The 26564-nt window shown below is 35.8% G+C and overlaps 1 protein-coding gene across 2 annotated transcripts; it reads left to right on the top strand.

Annotated features, from left to right (window-relative positions):
- The first annotated feature begins 199 nt into the window (after window positions 1–199).
- On the top strand, window positions 200–24743 carry LOC132160129 (protein phosphatase inhibitor 2-like). 2 transcript variants are annotated; one of them, XM_059569846.1, is made up of 6 exons: window positions 200–580; window positions 8442–8549; window positions 9137–9220; window positions 19910–20019; window positions 22522–22692; window positions 23703–24743. In XM_059569846.1, exons 1-6 carry the CDS (start codon window positions 456–458, stop codon window positions 23717–23719), a joined length of 615 nt encoding a protein of 204 aa, XP_059425829.1. In that variant the 5' UTR covers window positions 200–455; the 3' UTR covers window positions 23720–24743. The 2 variants fall into 2 exon arrangements, with proteins under 2 accessions (XP_059425829.1, XP_059425828.1); XM_059569845.1 differs by having other exon boundaries at window positions 23700–24743.
- Window positions 24744–26564: the final 1821 nt, after the last annotated feature.

Here is a 26564-nt window from a genome sequence, read left to right as displayed (position 1 = left end):
CTGAGACCTATTCATGTCCATTATGTTACCTCTGACACATTTATGAGATACTAGCTGATAAATCTGATGAAGTTTACCTTGGTTAAATGCACAAGAAGGACTCCTGTTCTTGACCTCACAGCCCCAACAAACATGGCGATAGTCCCTTGACACGTTAGAGTTACGTTTCTATAGCAACGTTGCGCAACTCTCGCGATAACAACGACCGCGAGACTGACTGCGGCGCCCTATTTCCTTTCCTCGCTGTAAGTGCGAGGGCAACAGCAGAAATCGAGTCATCAACCATCACAAACTTTAGTCACAAGCAGCGTTTAAGTTTTATTTGTAGGCGAGCAACACACCAGCTGTTCACAAGGTAGGCCAGGGTGTAGTTTCTGAAGCGCCCCGGCGTGTTTGAGGCGTTTGTTAGAGGCGTAAACAGTGTAAAAGAGGAGTTGTAGGAGTGTTTGACGGTTATGGCAGCATCGCGTCCCGTTAAAGGGATCCTGAAGAACAAATCCAGCATCAAAGCCCGAGAAGAAGAGCCAGTCCAGGACACCCCAGAACCAGGAGCCCCGTTCAACTCTGAAGACGACCAAGAGTGAGTATCGTAACTAGTCTGTAAAACCGCTTACATCAGTCAGACAGGGCGGCCATAGCATCTGTCAATCAAACTCTAACATGATGTCCTGAACTAGTGTACTTAACCAGTCCTCTAGGTTGAGTTTAACTGGTTTTCTCTAGTAAGAGTACTGGGTTAGTAGCTTGGGCTGCTAATAGATTAGCCACTGACCTGTCATGTGACGCAGAACCATCCTGCTGGGTTGAACACAAGTCCATCCAGACCTCTTCTTTACTAACCAGATGCATTACAATATGTCTTTGAGACTGTTATTTACATGCACTGCTCAGTGGTGTACGTTAGTTGAAATATGTGTGTTGTTGTTTTTTCATTGGCAAACGTATACATTATGTAATAATGACGTTAAAAACTCTTTAAACCGTTTTATTATTAATATTATTATGCGTAGACGTCCAAATTAAATATGATTTGGGACATTAGGATTGTTAGAAATTTCTTAAAATAAATTTCAGCGTATTAAAAATATGAATAAATGGGATTTCATCAATTGTTAAGCATTAACTGGGCAAAAAAACTTCCAAGAGCATTCGTGAGACTTATTTCACCCAACACTTTTTTTACTTTTAAGCCAAAATTCTGGTTAAAGTTATAGTTTTTATTCTCTCTCTCTCTCTCTCTCTCTCTCTCTATATATATATATATATATATATATATATATATATATATAATATATTATACACTACCGTTCAAAAGTTTGGTATCAGAATTATTTGTAATGTTTGTTTTTTTACAGGGGTTTCTTCTGCTCATCAAGGCTGCATGTATTTGATAAAAAAATACAGGAAAAAGTGTAATATTGTGAAATATTTTCCTATTTTAATATACATTAAAATTGTATTTATTTCTGTGATCAAAGCTGAATTTTCAGCATCATTTCTCCAGTCTTGAGTGTCACATGATCCTTCAGAAATCAGTTTAATATGCTGATTTATTATCAGTGCTGGGAACTGTTGTGCTGCTTAATTTTTTGGAAACTGTGATACTTGTTTTCAGGATTCTTTGATTAATAAAAAGTTAAAAAGAAGAGCATTTATTTAAAATATAAATCTTTTCTAACAATATACACTATCGTTTAAAAGTTTGGGTTCAGTAGACTTTATTCTTTCTTTTTTTATTAAAACTTTTATTCAGCAAGGATGTCAGATTTATAAGAAGTGAAAGCAAAGATTTATATTGTTGGAAAAGATATATATATATATATATATATATATATATATATATAATATAAACATACTTGTACTTGACAATATGACAGTATTTTTAACGAATGTAGAGGTGTGTGTATTAGACACCCTTCAATCTGTAACCGTTAATCGGCAAAAGCCAACAATAGCCGCATTTCCACTGTCGGGCCAGTGCAAGCCAGGGCTTAAAGCGGGCCGGGCGGGGCTAATAGCCTCGGGCCAGTAGCACCGAGGCCAGAATAGCGCAGGGTTTCCACAGTCAGGGCCTGAAGCTCTGCTGTGCGTCACTAAAACACGCCCAAATAATTACACGCCCCTCAGGAACAACGTCATGCAACCTCATCATTTCACCAACAAAGAGAAGTTATCAGAAAATAAGTCACTGGAACATGCGCGATCACAAAACAAACATGATAAAAGCGGCCGTTTGTTTGTATGCTTTGTTATATATTCAAATTCAAAAGCATCGATGTTTTCACTATAGAATAAGTGATACATTGATCATATTGATTTAATTTATCAGGACTCAAAATTAATCACACATAAATACACACTTATTTCTATTTTATTTATTTTTAACGGTTAAAATAGCCTGCTTATTCAGTCGAGTCTGTTTCTGTTTATTTGTAGCCACAGTAGCCGTCACATTTAGAATGAATGATAATATCTCTATTTTTATAAAAGCTCCCGAACAAAAACATTATTATATTTTTTTATGAAACTCTGCCTTTGTTCATAACCCCTCCTCTAGCCCCAGCTGGCCCGCTTTGGCCCAAGGTTTTCGTCGGGCCAAAAAACCCTGGCCGTTGGCCCCCGAGGAAGCCCCGGCGAGGCACGATCAAGCCCCGGAAGTGACAGTGGAAACGTGACTAGCCCTGGCACGCACTAGCACGCCCGGTTTAAGCTCGATAGTGCAAACGCGGCTAATGAAGAGGGAGAATGTGTGCGCTTTGTTCTCAGATCCTGCCGTTCTCAGCACCATCAAAATAAAAGTCCCACCTCAAATACGTCGACAAAACATGAAAACTTATCAGCTGATACGTTATCAGAAAAATGCCAAATATCGGCCTTCACGACATATCGGTCAACCACTAAATGTATACCTACAGTACAATAAAATAAATATTTCTCCATTTACATAAAATTCATGATTATTATAACACACTACAAATATCTTAATGTTCTAAACCCTTAAATAAAACTGCGATATCTGAAAAATGCCAAATATCGGCCGATATATTGGCTTTCGCGACATATCGGTCGACCACTAAATATATACCTACAGTACAATAAAATGAATCTTTCCCATTTCCATGCCTAAAATTCATGATTATAACACACTACAAAAATCTTAATGTTCTAAATAGTTAAATAAGACTAATATTAAAGCCATAAAAAACACTTGAAATAAACACAAACTAAAATAAAATTTCCGCAACATTTAGTGTACAAGTGTATCAATGATTCTAAAATAACACTGGTTTTTAAAAATAGGCTTGTTGTTGGCTTTTGGGGTGAAACGACTTTCCCAGCATTGATATCTTTTAAATGATTTCTTTAGTAATTAACGAAAATCTAAAATTATTAAACATTAAGTCAAACCAATAACACTTGTCCTGTCAGTCTGGCTATCATGAAACACAATGGTCACTGCAGATTTGTAAAATTAGAAGAGCGATTTTCTGCCTGAAGGGTGGCTCATGTATAAACTGATCTCATTCACTTTGACATTCACTCGTCCAGAGACACTCTTAGGAGTCGTGAATGTGTGACTCTCTGCTGATGCACTTTCTTTCTTTCTTTCCTGGAGGTCAGAGAAGTTCTCATGTCAAGGATGCGACCAAAATAATGCCGGTCCCATTTCCGTGTTAACTGAGCCGACTGACTTTATCAATACTCGGCACACGTATTGATTTGTGCTTTTAGGTCAACCAAAATTTGATGTTCAGAAACATCGATAAAAGGAAGTCCTAAACCTCCTGGTTCTGGAGAGCTTGTTTTGTCACTATGGCTCGTGTCGATGTATGTAGGTGTGCTCTTTAGCTTTCCAGCTTCCTCTGCCTCCTTTTCCTCTCTCGCCAGAAGACATTGTTCTTGTATCCAGCTCTCCCACTCTTAGGAAAATAGGACACACTGTAAGAATGGCACTTATTACTGAATTCCTGTCCCGTGAGACAGCTGAGCCGACTGCAGTGACACTAAATTAGACACTATTTAAAAAATTAATTAATTAAATGATGCACCTAACTACTCGATAGCTAAAGTATTGTTCATTGTAGTATCATATTATAATATTTCTCTTGTCCCACAGCAAACAAATAATGAATTAATGTCAAAGTGTTAATTTAACATTTTTAATGAAATAATCTAATAACAGTGTATTAGACAAAACTGTTGAACAGAGGCAGTAAAGTAATGTAGAAAAAAAATGGGATTTGGGATTTACATCGCTGTCAAAATAAACATCAGACAAACAGGAACTTAGCGGCCAATGGCAACAATGTATAAAATGCAAAAGTTTGACAATATTTTGGCCTTGACAATATATTGGATAACCACTAATAATCATCTTGCTTACTGTTCAAGAGAGACTACTATTAGTTTCCAAAATATGTCCCTTTTTTACATCTGAAATGAGCTGTATTATATTAGTCGCTTTGTGATAGAAGTTGCTCATTTAGATTCATACCAAGTTTGTATTGCACATTGACTATATGTTGGTCTTATTGAATAAATTAGGACAAGTTTAGGTTTGGCATTTAGAATGTTGTTTATAATGAATGTCTCTTCAATTTAGGTTTGTTACAGAATTAAGTTTAAATGATTTACAGCAGAGTGGTAGAACTGGATGTCAGATGACTTTAATAATGCTTAAACTTTATATTTGTTTATTTTTGGCTAGTGGTTTTTGTTGTGGTATTGAAATAATTGAAATAGAGAATTGTAAAATGTAATTGGTATCTAAAATATTGGTGTCATATAAGCTTATTTATTATAATACAAGATAACCGGTCAAAAACAATGATAACAGCAACTATTTTATTGTTTTGTGGCAGTGCCAGTGAAAATGTTGGCAGGGCAAGTACAAATTTGAAATACTCGACCGGGCCTGTAGAAAAAAAACCTTAGTGTTGGGATCCCTGCAAAATATCATTTTTTAATGATTATATTATTAGGTCTAATGAAAACAAAGTAGCCTTAAAATATTACGTTGTAGGGCTATGAAAAAATACAAGGGCCTTAATTTGCAATTAAACAATTAGCAACAGGTGGGTTTTTTTTGACAGTAGGCAATTTTTTATAATTTGTCACTTTCTTTTTTTTTTTTTACAAAATATTTATGCATTAAGGAAAAAATATATAGAAATTTAAGTAGATTAGCATTTATTACAAAACCTAATGTATTTTAACTACGGAATCAGATTCATTGTAATTTAACATTTTGGATTATATATTTTATAGTGGATTTATGTGATTGACAGATGGAATAAATTAGTATCACATTTTTGGAAATTGTTCAAATTCTTTGATTCCATCTTACGGATGTCTAAAAACATTGACTAAGTGACTTTGCATTTTACTCTCTACTTGTTTCTCCACTGTATTTGTCCCACCTTTATCCTGTACGAATGCAAGGGCCTTATTTTCCTTACAATATGTTTTGTTTCTCAAACATCTGCAGTAGCAGGAGAGCCATGATTCTTTGACAACTTTTTTGTTACTTGAGAGATCAGGAGGATATCCTGTACCAGCTTGTAGATCTCATTTTTGCCTGAAATTTTTTCACTTGGTGATACAACTGTATAAATTCTACGTTTTCACAGCATTCGGGTCTCCTAACCGCAGACAAGTTCCTTGTGTTGTGCTTGCTCTCCAAATAATGCCGCGTTTTCACCGCAGGAACTTTACCCAGGAACTGCCCCTCAGAAAGTCCCTGCTGATGAGGTGGTACTTTTTCAAAGTTTCGGAACTTTCGGGGGCGGGACTTGGGCGCTAAACATCCTAATTGGTTGAGTTCACGCAGCATTGGTTGAGTTCAACCACCGTTTATTTGGATCATTTTCAAAATATTACTGTTATTGTGTCATGAAAAGTAATTTAGTAAAGTGCCTATTTAAATATGTGTTTCGCCGATCTCTGAGACGGTGAGCTCCACGCGATCAGCGTGACAAGCTTATGTATCCACCGAGAGCAGCCTCACCTCGGCTAGACCTTCTGATGTGTGCCGCTTGCTCTGATGTCTCTTTAGTGGTTAAACAAAAAAATAATTTGTTTTGGGTAAATCTAACAGGTTATCTTTGGTCTGTATTCAATTTATCTATATTTTAAAATTAGGGATGCACGATCATGATTTTTCATGGCCGATTTCGATTCCGATTTTTTAAAAAGGATGAAATTAAAAGCAATAATTGCATAGTTCTACAGTCCAAACAACACAATCAACACACATTCAATAAGATGTTTCTTAATCAGCATTCAGTATTTTAGTTTTTAAATTTGGTAAAACAAGGTCTGAGACTTAATAAAGTGAAACTTAATAAAAGTATGCTATAGAAATACATTATTCCAACATGTTAAAATCAAATAATGTTGGTGCGTATAAAACAAAGATGCAAAGTGTTTCATTCATCCAATTAAAAAAAAAAAAATTAAGGTAATGATTCACATCTATATTTTTTTACTTGAGCCAATGAAAAATAAATAACTATTGTCTCAAGTTAAAAAAACATAAATGTGAATCATTACCCTAACAATTTTTAATTGGATGAATGAAACCCTTTTTTCAGTGTGCTACAGCAGGTGATTTTTAAATCAAATTCAGTCGATATAATTAAGGTAAAATAAAAATAATTCTTATCTTATTTTGTACGCCAGTACAACAACGGCTGTTCGCTTCCTGTTATCTGTGCCTCAGACGTGTAGCTCTGTCTGCACTGCCAGTGCTGAATGGCTGCCCGTGTCCTGTGCACAGATTTCGAAATACTTCCACACAAATGGAATAGCGAATGATTACAATGTAGCCTGTGCACGCGAGCGCACTTCCGGAAAAATCGGCCGAAAAAAGAACAAAAACAGATTTATGGCAGGTCAACCGGTGCATCCCTAGTTAAAATGAAAATAAAAAAGGCAAATTTATATAATATTTTGTTTCATTGTAATGGCTCTATATATACACATATCCCTGAACTAATAAATTTCTACAGCTGTTATTATGTTTAAATGAAAACGAAAGGAGGCAGTGGTTTTTGATATCCTATTTCGTTTTATTTTAAATATACAGTGAAGAAAATTGCAGTAGTCAAGGCAAGCTAACTGAAATTATCAAGCACACTGCTGTTTGCAGATTTACCGGATTTGCATCGTTGTGGACATCACACTCCCAAATCGAGTGCGCAAAGTCTGAACTACCGAGGATGCACGTCCTAAATCAGCATACTTCATATTGAGAAACGCGCGCAGACCTACGTCACCAGTCTATTTGCCTAATCTTCCCGGTACTTTACACTGCGGTGGAAACCCAAAAAGCAACAGGTCTTGGGGGAAAAAAGTTCCTGGGGAAAAAAAGTTCCTGGTACAAATGTTCCGGGTAATTTCGGTGGAAACGCGGCATAAGTCACTACACACCACTTGCTCATGTACTGTTTTTCTAACCAATGATCTTTTGACCTCTACTACATGCAACCGTGCACTGTATGCTCCCATTTGATACAGAAACCTGAATGAAACTAATCTCTTGGTTATTTAGTGAGGGGACATGACTATCTATTCTGTGCAAAGGTTAGCATTGCTCAATTGGTCCTTGGTCCTGCTTTATGTTCATCTTCCTGTCTGTAAATCTTGCACTGATTTCATCCAAGACCATCCAAAAATAATCTTCAAAAGAAAAGTTATTTTGAAATGCTATAGTTAAAATTTGCCATTTTAAATCAGGTTTAAGTGGTTTTCCACAATGGCTTTGTAACGCAGCACCTCATCCGAACGCTGGTTGTGTAACTGTTTTTGTTCCATGTGGATTGGCACATTTGACTGCTACTGCAGAAGCATTAATGATCTAGTCTGCGGTGTTCATGTCACCAAACCCACTCGCAGGGTTTTCATTAGACTATAAGAACACAGAAAGAATAGATTTGGACTACGAAAGTAATTGGTTTACAACTAAAATGTGAAAGATTGTATTTTATTTATTCTTCAATTCAAAATGAATTTGAAATTTGAAATTAAATTGATTCAGTAAAATAACTTTTCTCAATAAAGCCATCCCAACTCATGCTGGTATTGGCCACTTAATTTTGCATCAAATGCATTGTTTGAAAGGCAGTCGGTTGAAATTAATTGTACTTTGTGGTTTGCTTTACAAAACCGCACTAGCTGTAGAACTGTATCATTTACTTGAGATATGAAAGAGGCCCTTGTCTGTCAGTCTTTTCATTTGTCACTAAAGGCTTGGTATATTTTGCAATGTATGCCACTTGGTGCTATTTTTTGTGTCCGCTGTTTCCAAGGTGGTAATTAAAGGTTCAAAGTGGGACAGTCCTCCTTTTAAAGTAGCATATCTCAGTGGGAATATTTGCATCAGGGCTAATAACTAATCTATAATCGTATGTTAAGCTTTGTGTTTCTGTCTGTTCTTATAGGAAGAAATCTCAGAAATGGGATGAAATGAACATTTTGGCCACATATCACCCGGCAGATAAGGACTATGGGCTGATGAAGATAGACGAGCCCGACACGCCGTTCAACAGGTAAGCAGCACTCAAAACTTTACATTAACGCTGTTTAGAACATATCTGTGTAAATATATGAATTCTAATGTGTTTGTGCTACTTCGTGGATTCAGGAGTGAAGCTGCCGCCACCCTATTAAATGTAAAAAGAAAAGAAAAATGTGCTTGTTAGAACAAATTGGATTGAGTGGATTTTCTAACTAGTAATTAAATGGACAAAACAGTACTTTAGAAAAATAAAATAAACTATTAATAACCTTTTCTAGTAGTCAGGACTGTGCACTGTGCAGAGAAAAAGTCCAGAAGTGAGTTAAATTAGGGATACACTGATATGGAGGATAAGCTTTAGACTGCACTGCATTTATTTAAGCTACAGTTTAAAGAACAGAAATTGTTAAAGATCTGATCTCTTGCTGAGGCTGTATGAATTGGGAATATGGGTTGTTCAAAGTGTTGCTCTTCTCTCTGGATATGTTAATGCCCTGTCTGCAAAATGCAAGAGCAGCACTGAGGGTGCAACTCAATATGACAGGGCAAATTTGCGGAACAGGTCATGCTGTCTTTCTCCCTTCGGGCTATCGGCCAAAAATCTCCTGTCCCTTTTAGGATGGTGGGCGATGACGAGGATGAGGGGGCGGTCAGCGATTCTGAGGGGAACACTGTCCTACCCGCAGAGGACCTTGTTAAGAAGTAAGTGATGCATGAATGCTATCTCTGATATGGATGGAAGGGGAATGGAGGGATTCTCAAAATGTTTTAGGCTCCAACATTTTAGGCACCCCACCTATACTCCATCCATATCATAGAATCTCACAGCAAAGTCATAATTGTATGCAGTGTTGTGCATGAACGCTTTCAATGAACGCGTTCATATTTTCGCCGAACGCTGAACTGAACGAATCACTTTTCATACAATGAACGTGAACGAGAGCGGCGCTCACTCTGGCAGGAATGAACAGCACACGCAGTTCACGTTCACGCTCATTTGAAAAGTCAGGTTTTACCAGGGCTTAATTTGAGCCGGAACATGTTCAGTCACCTCCGACATTGGATCCGGCACCTCATGTGTCACTAAAATTAATTGCCTAAATGAAAAAAAAAATTACTGTTTGTGTAGTGTTCAATGTTTGTGAAACATGACTTGCGCGCTTGTTGTACTAGTTGAGATTGCTGTAAGCCTCGATCGTTTCACGCAGGGGAAAAATGTCAAAAAGACAGGAAAGTTTGCTTAACTTTTTCAAATACGCTGGACAGTCAGATCCCAAACAAGCAAAAATCGTTTCCGCTGATCAAAAAGGAGACCACGGTGGACACAGTAGCCTAGTATCGATATCTCGTTATTTCGACATAATAAGGGGACCTTCTAATCTGCAATTAAGCCATATTAAGCGTTCTTATAATGGTTTTCTTTGGGAGGAAAATGCTTTTTTTCATTTTATGGGCTCATCTGATTTTTTGTACATAGCATAGCCTATTTGTTAGGATTTTAGTATCATAATGATTAGGCTAATAAATGCATGGACCATTATCCGTGAACTTGATTTGAACAAATGCCTTTAAACTTGTGTGTGCAAAATTCAGAATTAAATTAATGTGCAGACATTTGTACAAATAGAGAGTAGGCTATGTAGGCATACTATACTGTTGTAGCCATTAAAAAAAAAAGCGTGTTTCATATTTGTTAAAATATTATAATGTTATTTTTTTTTTCCATTTATGTTGATTTATGAAAAGTGAACAGCATGACCGAGTAAGATAGGATGCGCAATATGAGACATGGAGCGGGTCAGACATGATTTTGACCGTTGAAGTTGTTATAGAAAGCCTTTCTTTAAAGTGAATTTCGTTTTGTATAAATTGTATCTTAATTTTAATCAACTTTTCATCAACCAATTGCCTGTATTTAATGAATAGGCCGATGAAACAAATATAACGGAGGTGCCCGCGCGCTCACTTGCATTGCACGTCAACTAGAGCACATCCTAACTTAACGAAACTCAGTGTATGCCTCACACAGACATGACAAATACATCAAATACACAAAGCTTGAAATGTATAAATAATTGTCTCTTGTTTATTGGTACAATAATTTTGATTAGTTTTGGAGTGGCAGTGATTTGCAGCTGGTAATGGATGGTAAAGAGGTTTTATTGAGTAAGATAGTGGCCTATCTTAAAAAGAATTTAACAAATGAACGTGAACTAGTTCGTTTTTAGATATGTGAACTTAGTTCATTTAAAAAAAAAATGAACTATGAACATTAACTAGTTCATTATCATCTGTGTGAACTGAACTTTGAGCTAGTTCTTTTTAAGTATGAACTGGCACAACACTGATTGTATGAAACAGCTTATAATAGAAACGCTTTTGTAATTTTAATATGGGCTTTCTTAGTTTAAGATCCAAAATCTGTGTTTGTGCCAAGAGCAAAACCAGAAAATCTATGCATAAAAAGGCAATTTAAAAAAAATTATAAAGGCATGAAAAAAAAATCTAAACTTCTAAAATTTTAATTTGAAAAAAAAAAAAAAGTAATTTTATATAAGTTACACACATCACTTTATTATTGTAATACTGATAACTGGACAACTGGTTTGTACTTTTGAAGTGCTGAAATATATCCCATTTTTACTTTTTGTGTGTTAAAACAATGCAATAGTGGTGCTTTCTCTTTTCTATTTACATTACACTAGATGAAACGGAGTCTGTGCACAGAGCCCTCTTTTCTGAAAAAAGGAAATGCTGTTTACACAAAGATTAGGCTGCTTTTACACTAGATAAAGCTTTGACAGAGCATTTGATGGGTAAAAACGCACAATAGCCATTGAAAGCTATAATAAGAGTCGATTTGAAAATCAAGCAGAAATACAGCAAAATCTATTTCTAAAAGCAATGTTTGGTAACATAATGGACCACAACTGTCCCAAACCTTTGTATTTTTTCTACCATGTTAGTCTGCCTTGACATCAGTGGTTTCACAGTGATGGAGTGTGTTTAAGTAACCTATGTAAGGAAAGCTCATTAAGATACAACAGCTGTGAGAACAGAGTATTTGTATTATTTTTAGTTTCCTGCTTCCTTTTTAGTTTAATGTATTTAACAATACATGATCAACCAGAAGTCCGAACAGATGTCACGTCACAGCCTACAGGCGAATCAGCGGTCGCAGCAACTCAAGCAGAGCTGCTAACCTCTTTCACAGTAGTGTTTGCACAGCGTCTTCTGTCTGACTGCTTCTGTTTGGAGTTTCACTCAAACACGCTCTAAATGTGCTGTTTGCTATTTATCATTTCATGGGACTGTGACTAGCGTAGTTTTCATGTCAGACACAGTTAACTATGACGTTTTACAATTTATTGTATTTTTACATAGTAAAGCAACTTGCACACATTATATTCACAATTAATGTTATTGCATTGCATTGCATTTTTGGAAGTGCCTTTCTTAATATGTTACAGACAGACTAGATGGCTTGCTATTATAGAAAAAGGAAGTCTTCTGAAAAGATCTAAGCCTATTAATTTTAAATGACAAACAAATTTTAGCAGTGCTCACTTTCAAACCAAGCAGCTTTCGGTTGGTCAACATGACAAAAAAAACAAAAAAAAAAACTTGAACCCGGTGATATATATATATATATATATATATATATATATATATATATATATATATATATATATATATATATATATATATATATATATATATTAGTAATAGTATATATGGCCACACATTTATATCAACCAACCTTACTAAAAAAAAAAAAAAGTTTGGTTCCGGTTGGTTGTCCGTTGAGGTCATTGGTCGGTAGGGATTTTTTTTTTTTTTTTTAAATTTTTTTTTTTTTCTCTCCAGTGGCAGTTTTACACACACACACACACACACACACACACACGCGCGCGCGCTGATTTTAAATGTGTGTACCGGTACTTTTACGACAGTGATTCTGTATTCCCGTTTAAAGTCTGTTGTTGCCATAGACACGCAAAACGCACACACACACACAAAAAGCCTTCGCGGGAGTTTGACAGGCGATCACACACACACACACACACGCGCGCGCGCTGATTTTAAATGTGTGTACCGGTACTTTTACGACAGTGATTCTGTATTCCCGTTTAAAGTCTGTTGTTGCCATAGACACGCAAAACGCACACACACAAAAAGCCTTCGCGGGAGTTTGACAGGCGATCTCATAGTAGATTAACATGGAGGATTTGAATTTGAAAAACGGAGTGTACAGACATCTTTTTGTAGTCAAACAACATTCTTTATGTTCATTTATGTGGTTTATTTGATTTTGATGCTATAAATTAACTAGAAGCAAGAGACGGATCAGTTAGTTTTAACTGATGATCTAACTTCTGTTCGACACATTCAAGAGCCACAAAACGGTATTTATTGTTTACATTTCTTTAAAAAATGACCACATTTGAAAGGTGAAATAACCAAATGAGACTTTGTTTCATATTAAAAGTAAGCTGGTAATGTTAATGTCCTGTCTGTCAGCATGTTGTCAGTGCCCTCTCTGTTCCGCGATATATTGTTTACTCCCCCCTCCCCCCGTGTTTCTCTTAATGTTACGATTTCCAAACCTTAAGTTATAGCTCACTTTAGGAATTGACAGTTAAAGGGTTTTGATGCAATACTTAATGGTTTTTAACGGATTACTTAAGTTTAAAACAGCATTTAAAGGAAACTGTAATTTAATTAACGATGTGTGAAAGACCGTTCTTTCCCCAGTCTCATAAAATAAATTTGGGTCGCACATAAATTGACAGGGTCGGTCGGAAACCGGAACCAAACAAATTTTTTTTTTAGGCCTTATTTCTATAGAGGCCATTCAACTTTTGCAAGAAGTTTGATTGACAGGCGATCTAACCAATCATAACCCCAAATCTGCCGTTTTGTTTTGTCCGATAAACAAACCAGCCAGGAGAGTACATTAACTTTACTGGACTTGAACTTGAAAAATGGTGTGTATTGATGTCTTTCCGCTGTTGAAACCAAATATCTTATGATATTCATTCATGTTTATTTAGTGCTGCAATAGAGCTACACGATTAATCGTTAAAAGATCATAATCACGATTCAAACACCCATGCCATCCCATTTTTAAATGTTTGATTAAACCTATGAAAAAGTCAAATCGGATAATTCGAATCTGTTTGTGCTGCTGCTGACAGTCTTTTCAACTACACAGTATTATTTCTCTCTTACAGTCATTCATATTACCACAGAAATACTGGGATGGAAGTTAATAGTTACCTTTCTAATCTTTTTGTATTCTATAAATATAAAAAAGACCTCTAACACTAACTTGCTCTATTTTTTTTCTATTCCATCTGTTTTCTTTTTATGTATTATATTATTTAAAAACCCATGCTACGTGTACTGCATTTAAGCTAACTGAGTCTTGTTATATCATTGCTCTTTTGTTGTTTTTGATTGCTTACAATGTCCTCATTTGTAAGTCGCTTTGGATATAAGCGTCTGCTTAATGACTAAATGTAAATGTAATATTGCAGCAATAATATTTTGCCTCACACTATTTTGTGAATCGTGGGAGAATCGTCATCTCTATTTACAAGGTATTTGTTCACTCTGTGAGAAGGTGATGTGTGGCATGAGCGCACCATGGCTTGTCGGTAGGGCTGTCACGATTATGAAATTTGGCTGACCATTAATTGTCCAATAAATAATTGCGATCATGGCGATTAATTGTCTGTTTTAGGGCTTTGACGATTAATTGTCTGTTTTAGGGCTTTGACGATTAATTGTCTGTTTTAGGGCTTTGGCGATTAATTGTCTGTTTTAGGGCTTTGGCGATTAATTGTCTGTTTTAGGGCTTTGACGATTAATTGTCTGTTTTAGGGCTTTGGCGATTAATTGTCTGTTTTAGGGCTTTGGCGATTAATTGTCTGTTTTAGGACTTTGGCGATTAATTGTCTGTTTTAGGACTTTGGCGATTAATTGTCTGTTTTAGGACTTTGGCGATTAATTGTCTGTTTTAGGACTTTGGCGATTAATTGTCTGTTTTAGGGCTTTGACGATTAATTGTCTGTTTTAGGACTTTGGCGATTAATTGCCTGTTTTAGGGCTTTGGCGATTAATTGTCTGTTTTAGGGCTTTGACGATTAATTGTCTGTTTTAGGGCTTTGACGATTAATTGTCTGTTTTAGGGCTTTGACGATTAATTGCCTGTTTTAGGGCTTTGACGATTAATTGCCTGTTTTAGGGCTTTGACGATTAATTGTCTGTTTTAGGGCTTTGGCGATTAATTGTCTGTTTTAGGGCTTTGGCGATTAATTGCCTGTTTTAGGGCTTTGGCGATTAATTGCCTGTTTTAGGGCTTTGGCGATTAATTGTCTGTTTTAGGGCTTTGGCGATTAATTGTCTGTTTTAGGGCTTTGACGATTAATTGTCTGTTTTAGGGCTTTGACGATTAATTGTCTGTTTTAGGGCTTTGGCGATTAATTGTCTGTTTTAGGACTTTGGCGATTAATTGTCTGTTTTAGGACTTTGGCGATTAATTGTCTGTTTTAGGACTTTGGCGATTAATTGTCTGTTTTAGGGCTTTGGCGATTAATTGTCTGTTTTAGGGCTTTGACGATTAATTGTCTGTTTTAGGGCTTTGTCGATTAATTGCCTGTTTTAGGGCTTTGACGATTAATTGTCTGTTTTAGGGCTTTGGCGATTAATTGTCTGTTTTAGGGCTTTGGCGATTAATTGCCTGTTTTAGGGCTTTGGCGATTAATTGCCTGTTTTAGGGCTTTGGCGATTAATTGCCTGTTTTAGGGCTTTGACGATTAATTGCCTGTTTTAGGGCTTTGACGATTAATTGTCATACAAATTGTTGTGATTATTTAATTGAATCCCTTGTAAGTTGTCACTTGCAATAACACATTAATACACTTAAAGCCTTTAAATATTAAAGTAATTTATTAAATGAAAAATATGTATCTTTCAGAAATGTGTACATTTAAAGAAAAAATGTAAATGTATATGAAAGTATAAATAATAAAAACAATCACCATAAAGTTACCATAACACAAAAAGGACTGTCGTGTCAATATCTCAAACTAAAGTAAAATATAAATATATTTTACAAATTTGAAAATTCTGTAAATAACAGAAACAATGAATCACAAATATAAACTATGACCATAACAGAACAGGCCATAAAAGTCCAATTCTGAAACAAAAACAATCATGCTGGTAGATTACGGGAAAGGAACACTAGCATGTTGACCTTTTCTGGCTTAAGACAGCATCTAACTGGGGTGACAATATTGCCAGCTGTACTGAACATTCTTTCAGAAGCAGTACTTGTTGCACAAATGCACATGTACTTTCTTGCCAACTTGGAAATCAAAGGAAACCTGAATTCATTCTTTCCACCACATCAGAGGGTCTGCCGAGTTATCTAGTGCTTCTTCCTGTAGGTACCTTGACAGTTCAGCATCAGCTTGCTCTCTTTTTGTTAAGCCATGTGTAGAAGGTTGAGCTTTTCTTTTCTGCAGCAGATCACACAGTCTCTTCTTTTTTGGAGGAGGTGCAGAAGATGTTGTAGGCACATCATCATCTGCTGCAGCTCTGTCAGACACTGTAAAAAGTAAAGGGGTAGCTTTTACCTTAAGCAGGATGTCTACCTAATATAACCCTTAAAAATTACTTTTGTTAGTGTAATCTTGTGTTGGTGTATATATACACTGAATAAAACCAGTTAATTTAGATTGCAGCATGAACATTTTTAGGTCATATTTTAGGTAAATATTTTACCGTGTACTTCCTACCTTGTTCAACATTGTGTCCTTCCTCTGTCATCTCCATTATCTCTTTTAAAAGCTGGCCTTTGGTGTCATCTATAATTGCAGCTTCAAAGTGGGCCCTGTATCTTGGATCAAGAAGGGTGGCCTTTCTCAGGAGCTCTTGAAGTGGAGCTGGGCTATACTTTTCATCAAGTACAGCGCACATTTTTTTCTTGATATTTGAAGTAAGAGTTGTGTCATTGGAGTCAGGGGATAAGAGTTCATCTTTTAAAAGGTCTAGAACAAGGTCTTCACCGAAGACACAGTAACATACTTTTCCCCTGATAGAAAATCTGTGAAATCAGCCACAGGTTTCAGTGCCGCATTAATGGACTCAAGGACAGATACATCTTGCCAGGTCGGGTTTAGGTGTCCATGTTTTCTGTCATCAATCAGGACACGTCTGATTGCAGGTATTTGCTCCAGAACTCTGTCTATCATTTTTTGTTTTGTTCCCCAGCGTGTAGAGACATCCTGGAGGAAATATGACATGTTTGTTATAGTTTATATAATTATTAACTATATATATATATATATATATATATATATATATATATACATATATATAAAATAAAAACATTAGTTTTAGAGATTATATAATATAATTTACAGTAGAAAATTGGTTTGAGGATTATAATATATTTTTTAAAAGATAAATTTACTTTATACTTGTTTTACTTAATTTAATATACAAAATAAAAATACTTTTAATAAAATATTTAACTTACCAGAACTAAATTATGCTGAGGAATGTCGGCCTCCATCTGTGCCTTTTTCAGGTCTCTTCTTTTTAACCAGCTCATGCTGAACGTGTTCACCAGATTCCTGCAAAGTCCTAGGGCACGTGCTGTGCGATCCTTCTCACTTGCTATGGCATTTGTAACAGCCAAGTGGAGATTATGGGCAAAACAATTTAGCCTTGGCCAGCCAAGTTTGCCCACTGCAGCCACAATATTAGCCCCATTATCAGTGGATATGCAGGAAATTTTTTTCTCATCTAATTCCCAATCTGATAAAATGCACTTAAGAGTTTCTGAAAGTGTATCAGCAGTATGGTTCTCTGGGGTGTATCTTGTCTCTAGACATTTTGATACTAGTGTCCAGTCAGTTGTGAGGTAATGTACTGTTAGGCTCATGTACGGGGTCATATTTACACTGGACCACATGTCTGTTGTGGCTGAATAAAAATCAATTTCTTTCAAATCCCTGAGGATTTCATTCTTCACTTCTCTGTATAAATTTGGAATTGCTGTTTTGGAAATGTACGTTTTCCCTGGCAATTCATATTGCTTGTCAAAGTTGTAGAGCATTTCTATAAATGCTGGTTTCTCCACAGTATTAAAAGGCTGCATTTCCTTAGCGATGTATCTCGTGACACTGTCGGTCAGTGTGCGCCATTTCATACTGTCACGTTTATATTTTGTTAGCCGTTCGAAGGCCTGCGCTATTGTCACCTGACTGGAAGTATGAGCGGCTGTGGATGACTTCAAAACTTCGGCGAACTCTTTTGGGTGATGTGCTTTCAGGTGATTCCTAAGATTTGTGGTGTTGGCAGCTTTCGATGGTATTTCTCTCCTACAAATTTGACACACTGCCGTGTCAATGTCTTTTGGCTGTCCTTTATCATCGGGTGTAAAACCAAAATGTGCCCAGATCGGCGCTGTCATTTTCGGCTTTGAAACTAAATCCATCTTTGTTAAATAACTGGGCTGCTCTAACTCAAAATGATGGAGAAATCAACAGGGCAATATCATTTGAATGCAATGCTCGTAATTGCTCAGCGTAATGAGTTCAGAGGGAGACCGGTAGAAGTAGAGTGCTGCAGGTACTACAGCGCCCCCTTGTGTCTTCTAATAGTGGGCAATAATAACGATCATCTGTAATGACCGCGATTAGACCAATTAATCGCGATCAAACGATTATTTAATAATCGTGACAGGTCTACTTGTCGGACGTCGCAACAGTAACGAAAGGGGGTGGGTCTTTGTGAAAGGTCAATTTACATACACCTCAATAAAATCAAACTTTATTGGAGCAGTGCTGGGGAAAGTTACTTTCAAAAGTAATGCATTATGATATTGTGAGTACTCCAATAAGTAACTAACTGCATTAGTTACATTTTATGTAAAGTAATGCATTGTGACTTTTTGTCACTTAGGCTCGGCTTGCTTAACATTTAAAAAAAATAAAGTCATTGAATAAATGGGAAAACAAAGTAACTTGCATTACTTATTTGAAAAAGGAACAATGCAGATATTTTTGTTGTAAATCAAAAAGTTTTGATACTTTAATAGTTACTTAAAAAAAAAAAAGTAGGTAATTGGCGTTACTTGTAATGTGTTATGACATAAATGCAAAAACAAATGTGCTTCGATGTCATTGATCTATCACTGTTTGATTTAGTATTTTTATTATTAGGTGACCTATTCATTTAAAACAACGCAGCGACTATTGGATTTTATGTAAGAATTCCCACCAGAATGATTATAGATTTTCTTGTCCTGAGAGGAAGGCACTTAAAGTCTTTGAATGAATAGAAGAGGTCCGTTTTAATGCAGGTTTTGGATGTTTGAATCTAGATGTGTGTCTTTTAAAAGCTCTGAGATGGATGTGAGTGAGTGGTTTGTCTGCCGCAGGCCTGTAACTGAATCTGAAGCTGATGTTAGCGTCCAAGAAGAGCATCCCAAGCCTCCTAGTAATACAACTGCTCTGCTTTAGTCCCACTCGTCTTCACTTTCTTTCTCTGGCTGTATTGCTGCTGTCTCTTTTGTCATCATCGTCCTCCTACGGTGTCGTTCTTTCATCACTCTGTCTCGTGTTTCCCTCAGGCACATGTATTTTATGCTCTCCTACCCAGCATTAATTGGGGTTACTGTGTGTGTGTGTGTGTCCGGTTACTCCTGAGAGATGCTTTCCTTAGAAATCTGGTCACATTAACTGAAATACTACAAAGACCACCAGGGTATATGAAAAACTTTCTTAATAAGCTGCGCTGGGTTGTGTTTTAATAACATTAGCTATTAGCAATGAGAAGGCCATCCGAGTCCAATTTAATTGAAGAACTTAAAGGGGGGGATTTTTTTTTTTTGCATTATTAGCTGCTGTCAAGTCCTCCTGGTTAGTTTCTACTTCGAAGTTGTCGATATGGATACAGTATGATGTGCACAAAGTGATTTTGGTTAGATTTAAATAGATGTTTTAGGTAATTTTGTATTAATTTTTTTTCACTTCATGAAAGACAGCAAGGTTTTTAGCATTAGTGCATCAGCAATGCACATTAAGTGTGTTATTTTAGCTTTTTTGTTTGTTTTATTTGTATCGTTTAGTTTAATTTGATGTACTAAAATCAACATTAAAATTAAACTAGATAAAAAAAACTAAACGGACATAAAAAAGTGACAAATGCAATACAAATTAAATTAATATTATATTTAAAACATTTATAAAAATTTAAAAAAGCAGAAAATATACAAATAAAAACTTTATAATATTATATTGTAATATTATCTTGACACTTAATAGAAATCTGTATGAATCCCTGACTCTTTCTGACTTCTGTGTGTCTCAGGCTGGCGGCGGCAGCAGCAGCAGCGGAGGACGCAGGATCTCGCTTCATGGAGGAGCCGGACGAGGAGAGCAGTGAGGAAGAGGAGGAGGACTTGGGTCCGGAGGATCAAGGTGACACATGTGTCTCTGTCTCTGCTGACCTCAGATTCACCTCGGTTTCATTTGCACCGTCAGCCAGCGGCTCAAACACACACTGCTCCACAACCCTGTCTTCTGTCTCTTTTCCTCAGTTTTCTCAGTCTAATGCAGGGTTACAAAATAAAGTGCTTACATATAGTAACACTATTGTAAGTCCAAAATATATGTTAACACAATGATAATTGCATGTTCTGCGCGACTCTGTGTGAATGAGTGAATGGTTTGTTTACTACATGGACTGAAGCATGTGACGCTTGCAGTAATGAGGATATAAATACATAAACAACATCAGCAGAACTGTTCTGAGTCACTTCACAAGCATTTTACCATTTCATTTGAGTAAAACCAGTGTCAAAATAAAAGTTCATTTTTACATTAAGGCATTGTGCTAGAAATATTAGCTATGTGATGCTGCTACTACTGTTGAAAAAAATTATAAATACTTTAATAAAAATTAAAAATACTTTATTTTTTTTAAAGAAATAAATCACACAATATTTCTTCCATGTTTTAATTTTAATAGCAAATCCCCTTTATTTACCAAAAATAAAATGTTTAGATTTCATTAAGACAAATTAAATTTGGGTGAAACTTGTTTACTGTTTTTCATAATTATATTACATGTAGAAAAAATTACACAATTGTAAATAAGTATAAAGAATGGCATTGGTTTTATTTTTATTTAGCTTTTTTTTGTGTTTTACTTTGGTACCGAAATTGGTACAGAGAACTGTGATTTTTCAGTGGTATCGGTACCAAATACTGAAATTTTGGTACCATGACAACACTAGTCAGAACATTTTAAAAACAGATATATGAGTGCTTTTAGATACTGAAATACTTTTTGAGAGAAGCAGTCAATCAGCGAAAGTTAAAGGCTAGGGAACGTGCTGAAGTTGCATCGCGTACCCTGTCAGTGTCGTGCGCTTGATTAGCCCTTTGTTGTGATAAACAGTAAAGTCTGTTCTTCTGAATTAAATTTCCGTTTTGTCAAACGGGTATTGAAAAGGTTAGTATACAGCGACAGCCCTCGTGTGAAGACTGAAGAGTGTAAAGACAATAGACTCTACCGTGCGAATTCACCATGCAGGGACATAAGTATCGCTTTTCATTCATCCTCTCTTCTGCACCTTGCTTCACTTTTGTTTGTTTTTGTTTTTTATGACCAGCTCTTACTCTCAACACACACTATATAGGCAGCACAATCCTAACAACCTGTACACGTTTGCCTACATCTGCCAATACATCTACTTTGTTTTTCTGTTGGTCTCTGGTATTGTCCGTCTGCGGTAAACAAAGCAGATTTCATTACATCTATTACTAGTCATTCAAGACTAAACCTCATGGCTGTGATAGAAACATGGTTCAAAGCACCAAAGTGGTTCAAAGTCACTATTACCCACCCTTTTAAAATCTAGTCGTTTATTGACCCCCAGGACCACTAAATTCTCACGTTCTGCAGACAGTGCAAAGGTAGAGTACAGTAACTTTAAAATAGGGGTAAAATAAAGTTTGAAGCTCACAATTTTTTAATGTAGATAATTTTCATTACTAAAACATCTAATTGTTAAATTTCCAGTGTCCTACCTGTAATTATTTTGGCTGGACGAGTAAAAAACATTAAAGTTGTTTTCCTCAGTTTCACACGAGTTAAGGTCTTTTGCCTTTGTAGGGCAGTATACATGTATAATATATAACCAAGTTAATGAGAAACGTAGAACGTTTATTTGCGGAACGAATAAGAAAGCTTGGAGGCACGGCATACACCTTGATGTCAAAATAAATAAATCACACGAAGAAAAAAAAAACGCCAAACAACGTGGAACCATTTAAATAAGAAACAAATGTCTAAAAAAAGTTCCAAAATCTCAAATATTGCATTTCGTTTGGAAACTAAATCATCCGTCGTCATCTTGTCTGTCTCTCTCCTCACTGGAGAAATTAAATCTAATCTGTGATGCGACTGTCGTTCGGCAAGCTACATTGAGCAGCCACGTTCAGTTTTTAATTGTAGTGTCTGTTCTTTTACTGAACTAAATTATTTTTATTTTACTATAAAGATCTCAACGACAGTCAGGGTCGGTGTCGCGATTTATATCTGAACTACAAACTTTCATCCCAGTATATCTGTGATGATATCAATGACTATAAATAAAACAGTGTAGTTGAAAAGACTCTTTGTGAAGCCATATCTTACCCAAATATGGTAGCATTCAGCTCTGCCAGCAGCAGCACAAACAGATTTAAATGCTCTGTTATTACTTTTTCAAAGGTTTAATGGTCACAAGCCAATATTTGTCATTTACAAACGGGATCTCATGGGAGAATCAAGATGGCGATCTTTTAGCGATTAATCATGCAGCTATAAATAAAGCCGCACATGCAGTATTGAGCTTGATGTACTGGTGTACTTTGTGTGGAAGGAGATCAGTGGATTTCTGTGTTTAGAGCTCTACGTGTTTTGTCTTTCCTCAGCCAGAAAGAAGCAGTTTCAGATGATGAGGAAGATGCATTATAATGAAGGTATGAACATTAAACTAGCTCGACAGCTCATCGCCAGTGAGCTGGAAGAGGAGGAAGACGAGGACGAAGAGATGAAGGATGACACAGAGACCGAGGACATCACCGTCGACCCCCCACAAGATGGTAAATGAACAGTAGTTTAACCAGCTGTATGTGATTTAAGCCGTGGTCACACTAGAGTTCGAGCATGTGAAATTGTTTGTGATATGACGTCGAATCATAAATGTAAAAACATACAATCTACTCCATGTTCCTGCAGTGCAGCAGTTTTAAATTGATGTACTTTTAATTCAGGTAGGAGGTCACATGGTATCACGTGATGCGAATTGACCGTCCAGAGTTTACCAAACTTGAACTTTGGAGCGCAGCGAAATGTGAAACTTTTGCGTGTACTGTCTGATGCATTTGCATGTGTATGCATGGAAGTCAATGGAACTGGACTGAACGCCCCTAAACTCTATTGACCTGCGCTGTACTGTACATGTAGTTTAATAAATTTTTTTAAAATCTGCAGGCAAACAGAAACTTTCACATGCTCTGAGTGAACTATGATGCTTCGATTGCATGTTGTGTGAAGATTTTTTCACTTTGTTGAAAGAGGAGTCTTCAAGCACGGTCTGTGACCACAAGAGTTCCCTTGAGATGCTGGAAGGGCTTCCAGATGCTCTCTAAAGATCAGTTTAGGACAAACTACTTCAAAACAGAGGAGAGACTTTGTTTGTTAGCAGAGCTTGATAAGTCGAGCACTGCTATTGCTCAACTTTGAATAAACCTTCAACCCGACATATTTACCCTGTTTGATCCCGGAGAGCTTGACTTGTGAAATAATAATAGTAAAAATAGTAAAAAAATAAAAGCATTTATGATCTTGGGATAATTTCAGTTGATTGAATAATGTTTTATTGTATTTTCTAGTTCTGTTTCAGGTGGTCAAATACAGAGTTTTAGTGCCAACAAAAGATTCCACAAAATTCCAAACATGTTTAATAAATGTTTACTACTACTACTCAAAAGTGTGGTGAATAAAAAACAAATATCCAAGGATCACGTGACACTGAAGACTGGAGTAATGTTGCTGAAAATCAGCTTTGATGTAATGAAATGAATAGTAACTCCTCCGTCCCTTCCAGCAGATGCCTTGGATTCATAAGGATGTCAGGATGTGTCCATCTGCTCCTGTCTTGTCCCATGAACGTCTGGAAATTGGTTCAGCTCCAGGATTCCCCTCCACCCCCCGACATATCACCCAGCTCCCTCATTTGCCAAAGGTTCACTGTCATACCGCTAGAAAGGAGACTGTTATCATAGCGCTCCAGACCTGGACTCCTCTGACCAGTGACCTCTCTCTGATTCCCCACTGTCTGTTATTGGTTTAATGTCCTCTGAACAGCATGCTCTCTGCTCGGGGGGCACAGATGTGCTCTTGGGCTTCGACACACACCGCTCACACGAGCTCTGCTGTATGCATGGCTTTTCAAAACCATGTTTAATTAGATTGGCACTAATAGTATATAACAGGAGAGTATTATAAAGCTAGATAGAAAACTACTGATAAGCAGAGCGAACCCTTTGGTTGTTTCTGCAGAAGCTTTTAAAGGTGCGCAAGAGTTCTGACGGTTTTGACACTTACTGAGCTTTCTTTGTTTTGATTGATTGCCTTTTTTGATTGATTTGTTTCTGTGATTACTGAAGAACGTAATTATCCTGTAGTACCAAAATAATCATTTTGACACCTTGACCCAGCTTGAAATCGCAGTTCTTATCCTGGTGTATTTATCAATTTATAGTCATGAATACTCACACAATATATATATATATATATATATGTAGGTTGTATAACAAAAAAACTAAATGGGTGAATATTGCAAAACCTGACAAGAACATGTATAGGCCATATTTTGGCTTCAAAATCAAAAGATAGAATAAATCTGGTGAAGGTTATTTTTGCTCATTACTTTAATCCCAAATTATCGTTACTTGAATTCAAAACGACTCATTACTGTAATGGAAAAAAATGCTCAGACTCATTGCTGTAATATATTCAAACTCTAAATACTACTGTAATGTTTATGAGATCTGACTAATTACCATAATACAAAATCATATTCTGGCCCTGTACCAGAATGCCAAAAATATATATAATAATAAATGAGTAAATAAATATAAACTCTTATTATATATATATATATATATATATATAATATAATATATATATATATATATATATATATATAAAAATAAATAAAAATATATATATTCAGGCTTGTTATTATAAAATAAATACTCAAAAATATTCTGATTTACTGTAAAAAATATTCTGACTCATTACCAAAATTCTAAAAAAAAAATCAACACCTTGCTTAACTGTAACATGGAAACCGATAATAAAACAAAAAACATCCAGATGCATTACATTAACGAATAAATAATAAAATATCTGAAAACGTTAGTTCGTATAAACTTGATTTGGGTATAATTTTAATGAAGGAACCAAATAATAAACACATTTTTGTCCTTTTGATTTACTGAAAACAAATTCTAATAACAGCAATAAAGAAGCTCTTGACAGGTGTTATGTAATTCACCCACATATATCGAGACTGAATGCATTTTAGACTGTTTATTGTACACATAAAGACGAGGTCTGTTTCGGAGATGTTCCTGTCGTTGTGAATGTGTTTTCACTAGACCTGCCCTCGACTCGATGGCGGGAAATGATGTAATCTGTCAAAAACTGCTGGACACATTGAACACAGGAGCGCTTTGAATATTTCTGAATTGGTTACCAGTTTTTAATGAGTAAGGATGAAAGAGGTCTGGTTTGGTCCTGCACTGTCCCATCAGTCATGGATATGCACTCATATTTGAGTTATGTCAACTATATTTTAATCCTGCATTCATACATCACAAGTGCTTTGATTTTATCATTATGTTGAACTTAATTTTTTTCTTCTTCACACGTTCTGAGTAATTTGACCATTTCTGTGTCCAATGTATTCCTCTCCAAGATTGTTTGTTTCTTTACCTAAACAGGATTGTCAAATGAAAATGTACGTATTTGTCAGTGATTAAAATGTTGGTATGAACTTGTTCTGTTGACTTTGATTTTAAGTAAAGAATGCCACATATTCTCAAAAAGAAAAAAGTTACCACACAAACAACTATTAACTATTTTCGCGTCCGCACCGACACCGCAACGGACGATTCATAACGAACCCCGCCGAATTGCTAGTACCCCAAACTAGCTCAATTTAGTTTTGAGGTAGTGAAACGCGGTTTTTTGTCGGATTCCCCGGTAAAATTCACATTTCGGTGTCTAAATATCATGTTTTTAGGCTCGCTTCAACCCGCGGCAGCAGTGTTAAAGTAGCGCGGGAAATCCCTTTCTGTCCGTTGTTTAAATGCGCGTATGCGCCCGCTTTTAACCGTCAGGTGGATTCTGATTGGTTGCCAGTGTTTTTATCATTTAAATATTCTAAATTGATTTTTTTATCATCCTTGTCCGTGAATTATCATTCCTTGACGTCATTATAGCTGCGGTGTGGAGGTTTCTATTCCCATAGACAAAGTGTATCAAAAATGTATTGTTGTCTTCTGATATGAACACCATTTTTAGGCATGTGCTTTTAATCAGAGACAGTTTATAATAAACAACGTTATCGTATGTGGGTTTGTACCATAGACTGTATAAATAAAAAAATAAAGAAATGTAAAAAAAAAAAAAATAAAAAAAATATATATATATTTATTTATATTTATATATATAATACAATTTAAAAGATTAAAAATCTAAATGCTTTTTGATTAAATAAATACAAGTAAAAAATATATATATATTTGATATAATGAAATACTTTTTAATTAAAAATATATATCTAAAAAGTTTTATAATTAAAAAAATGAATATATATATATATATATATATATATATATATATATATATATATATATATATATATATATATATATATATATATTGGTATAGTTGTATTTTC

The sequence above is a fragment of the Carassius carassius genome, chromosome 16 (assembly GCF_963082965.1).
Source record: "Carassius carassius chromosome 16, fCarCar2.1, whole genome shotgun sequence".
Classification (NCBI taxonomy): domain Eukaryota; kingdom Metazoa; phylum Chordata; class Actinopteri; order Cypriniformes; family Cyprinidae; genus Carassius; species Carassius carassius.
Note: the sequence above shows the minus strand (reverse complement) of the source record. Positions and strands in the feature narration are given on the sequence as shown.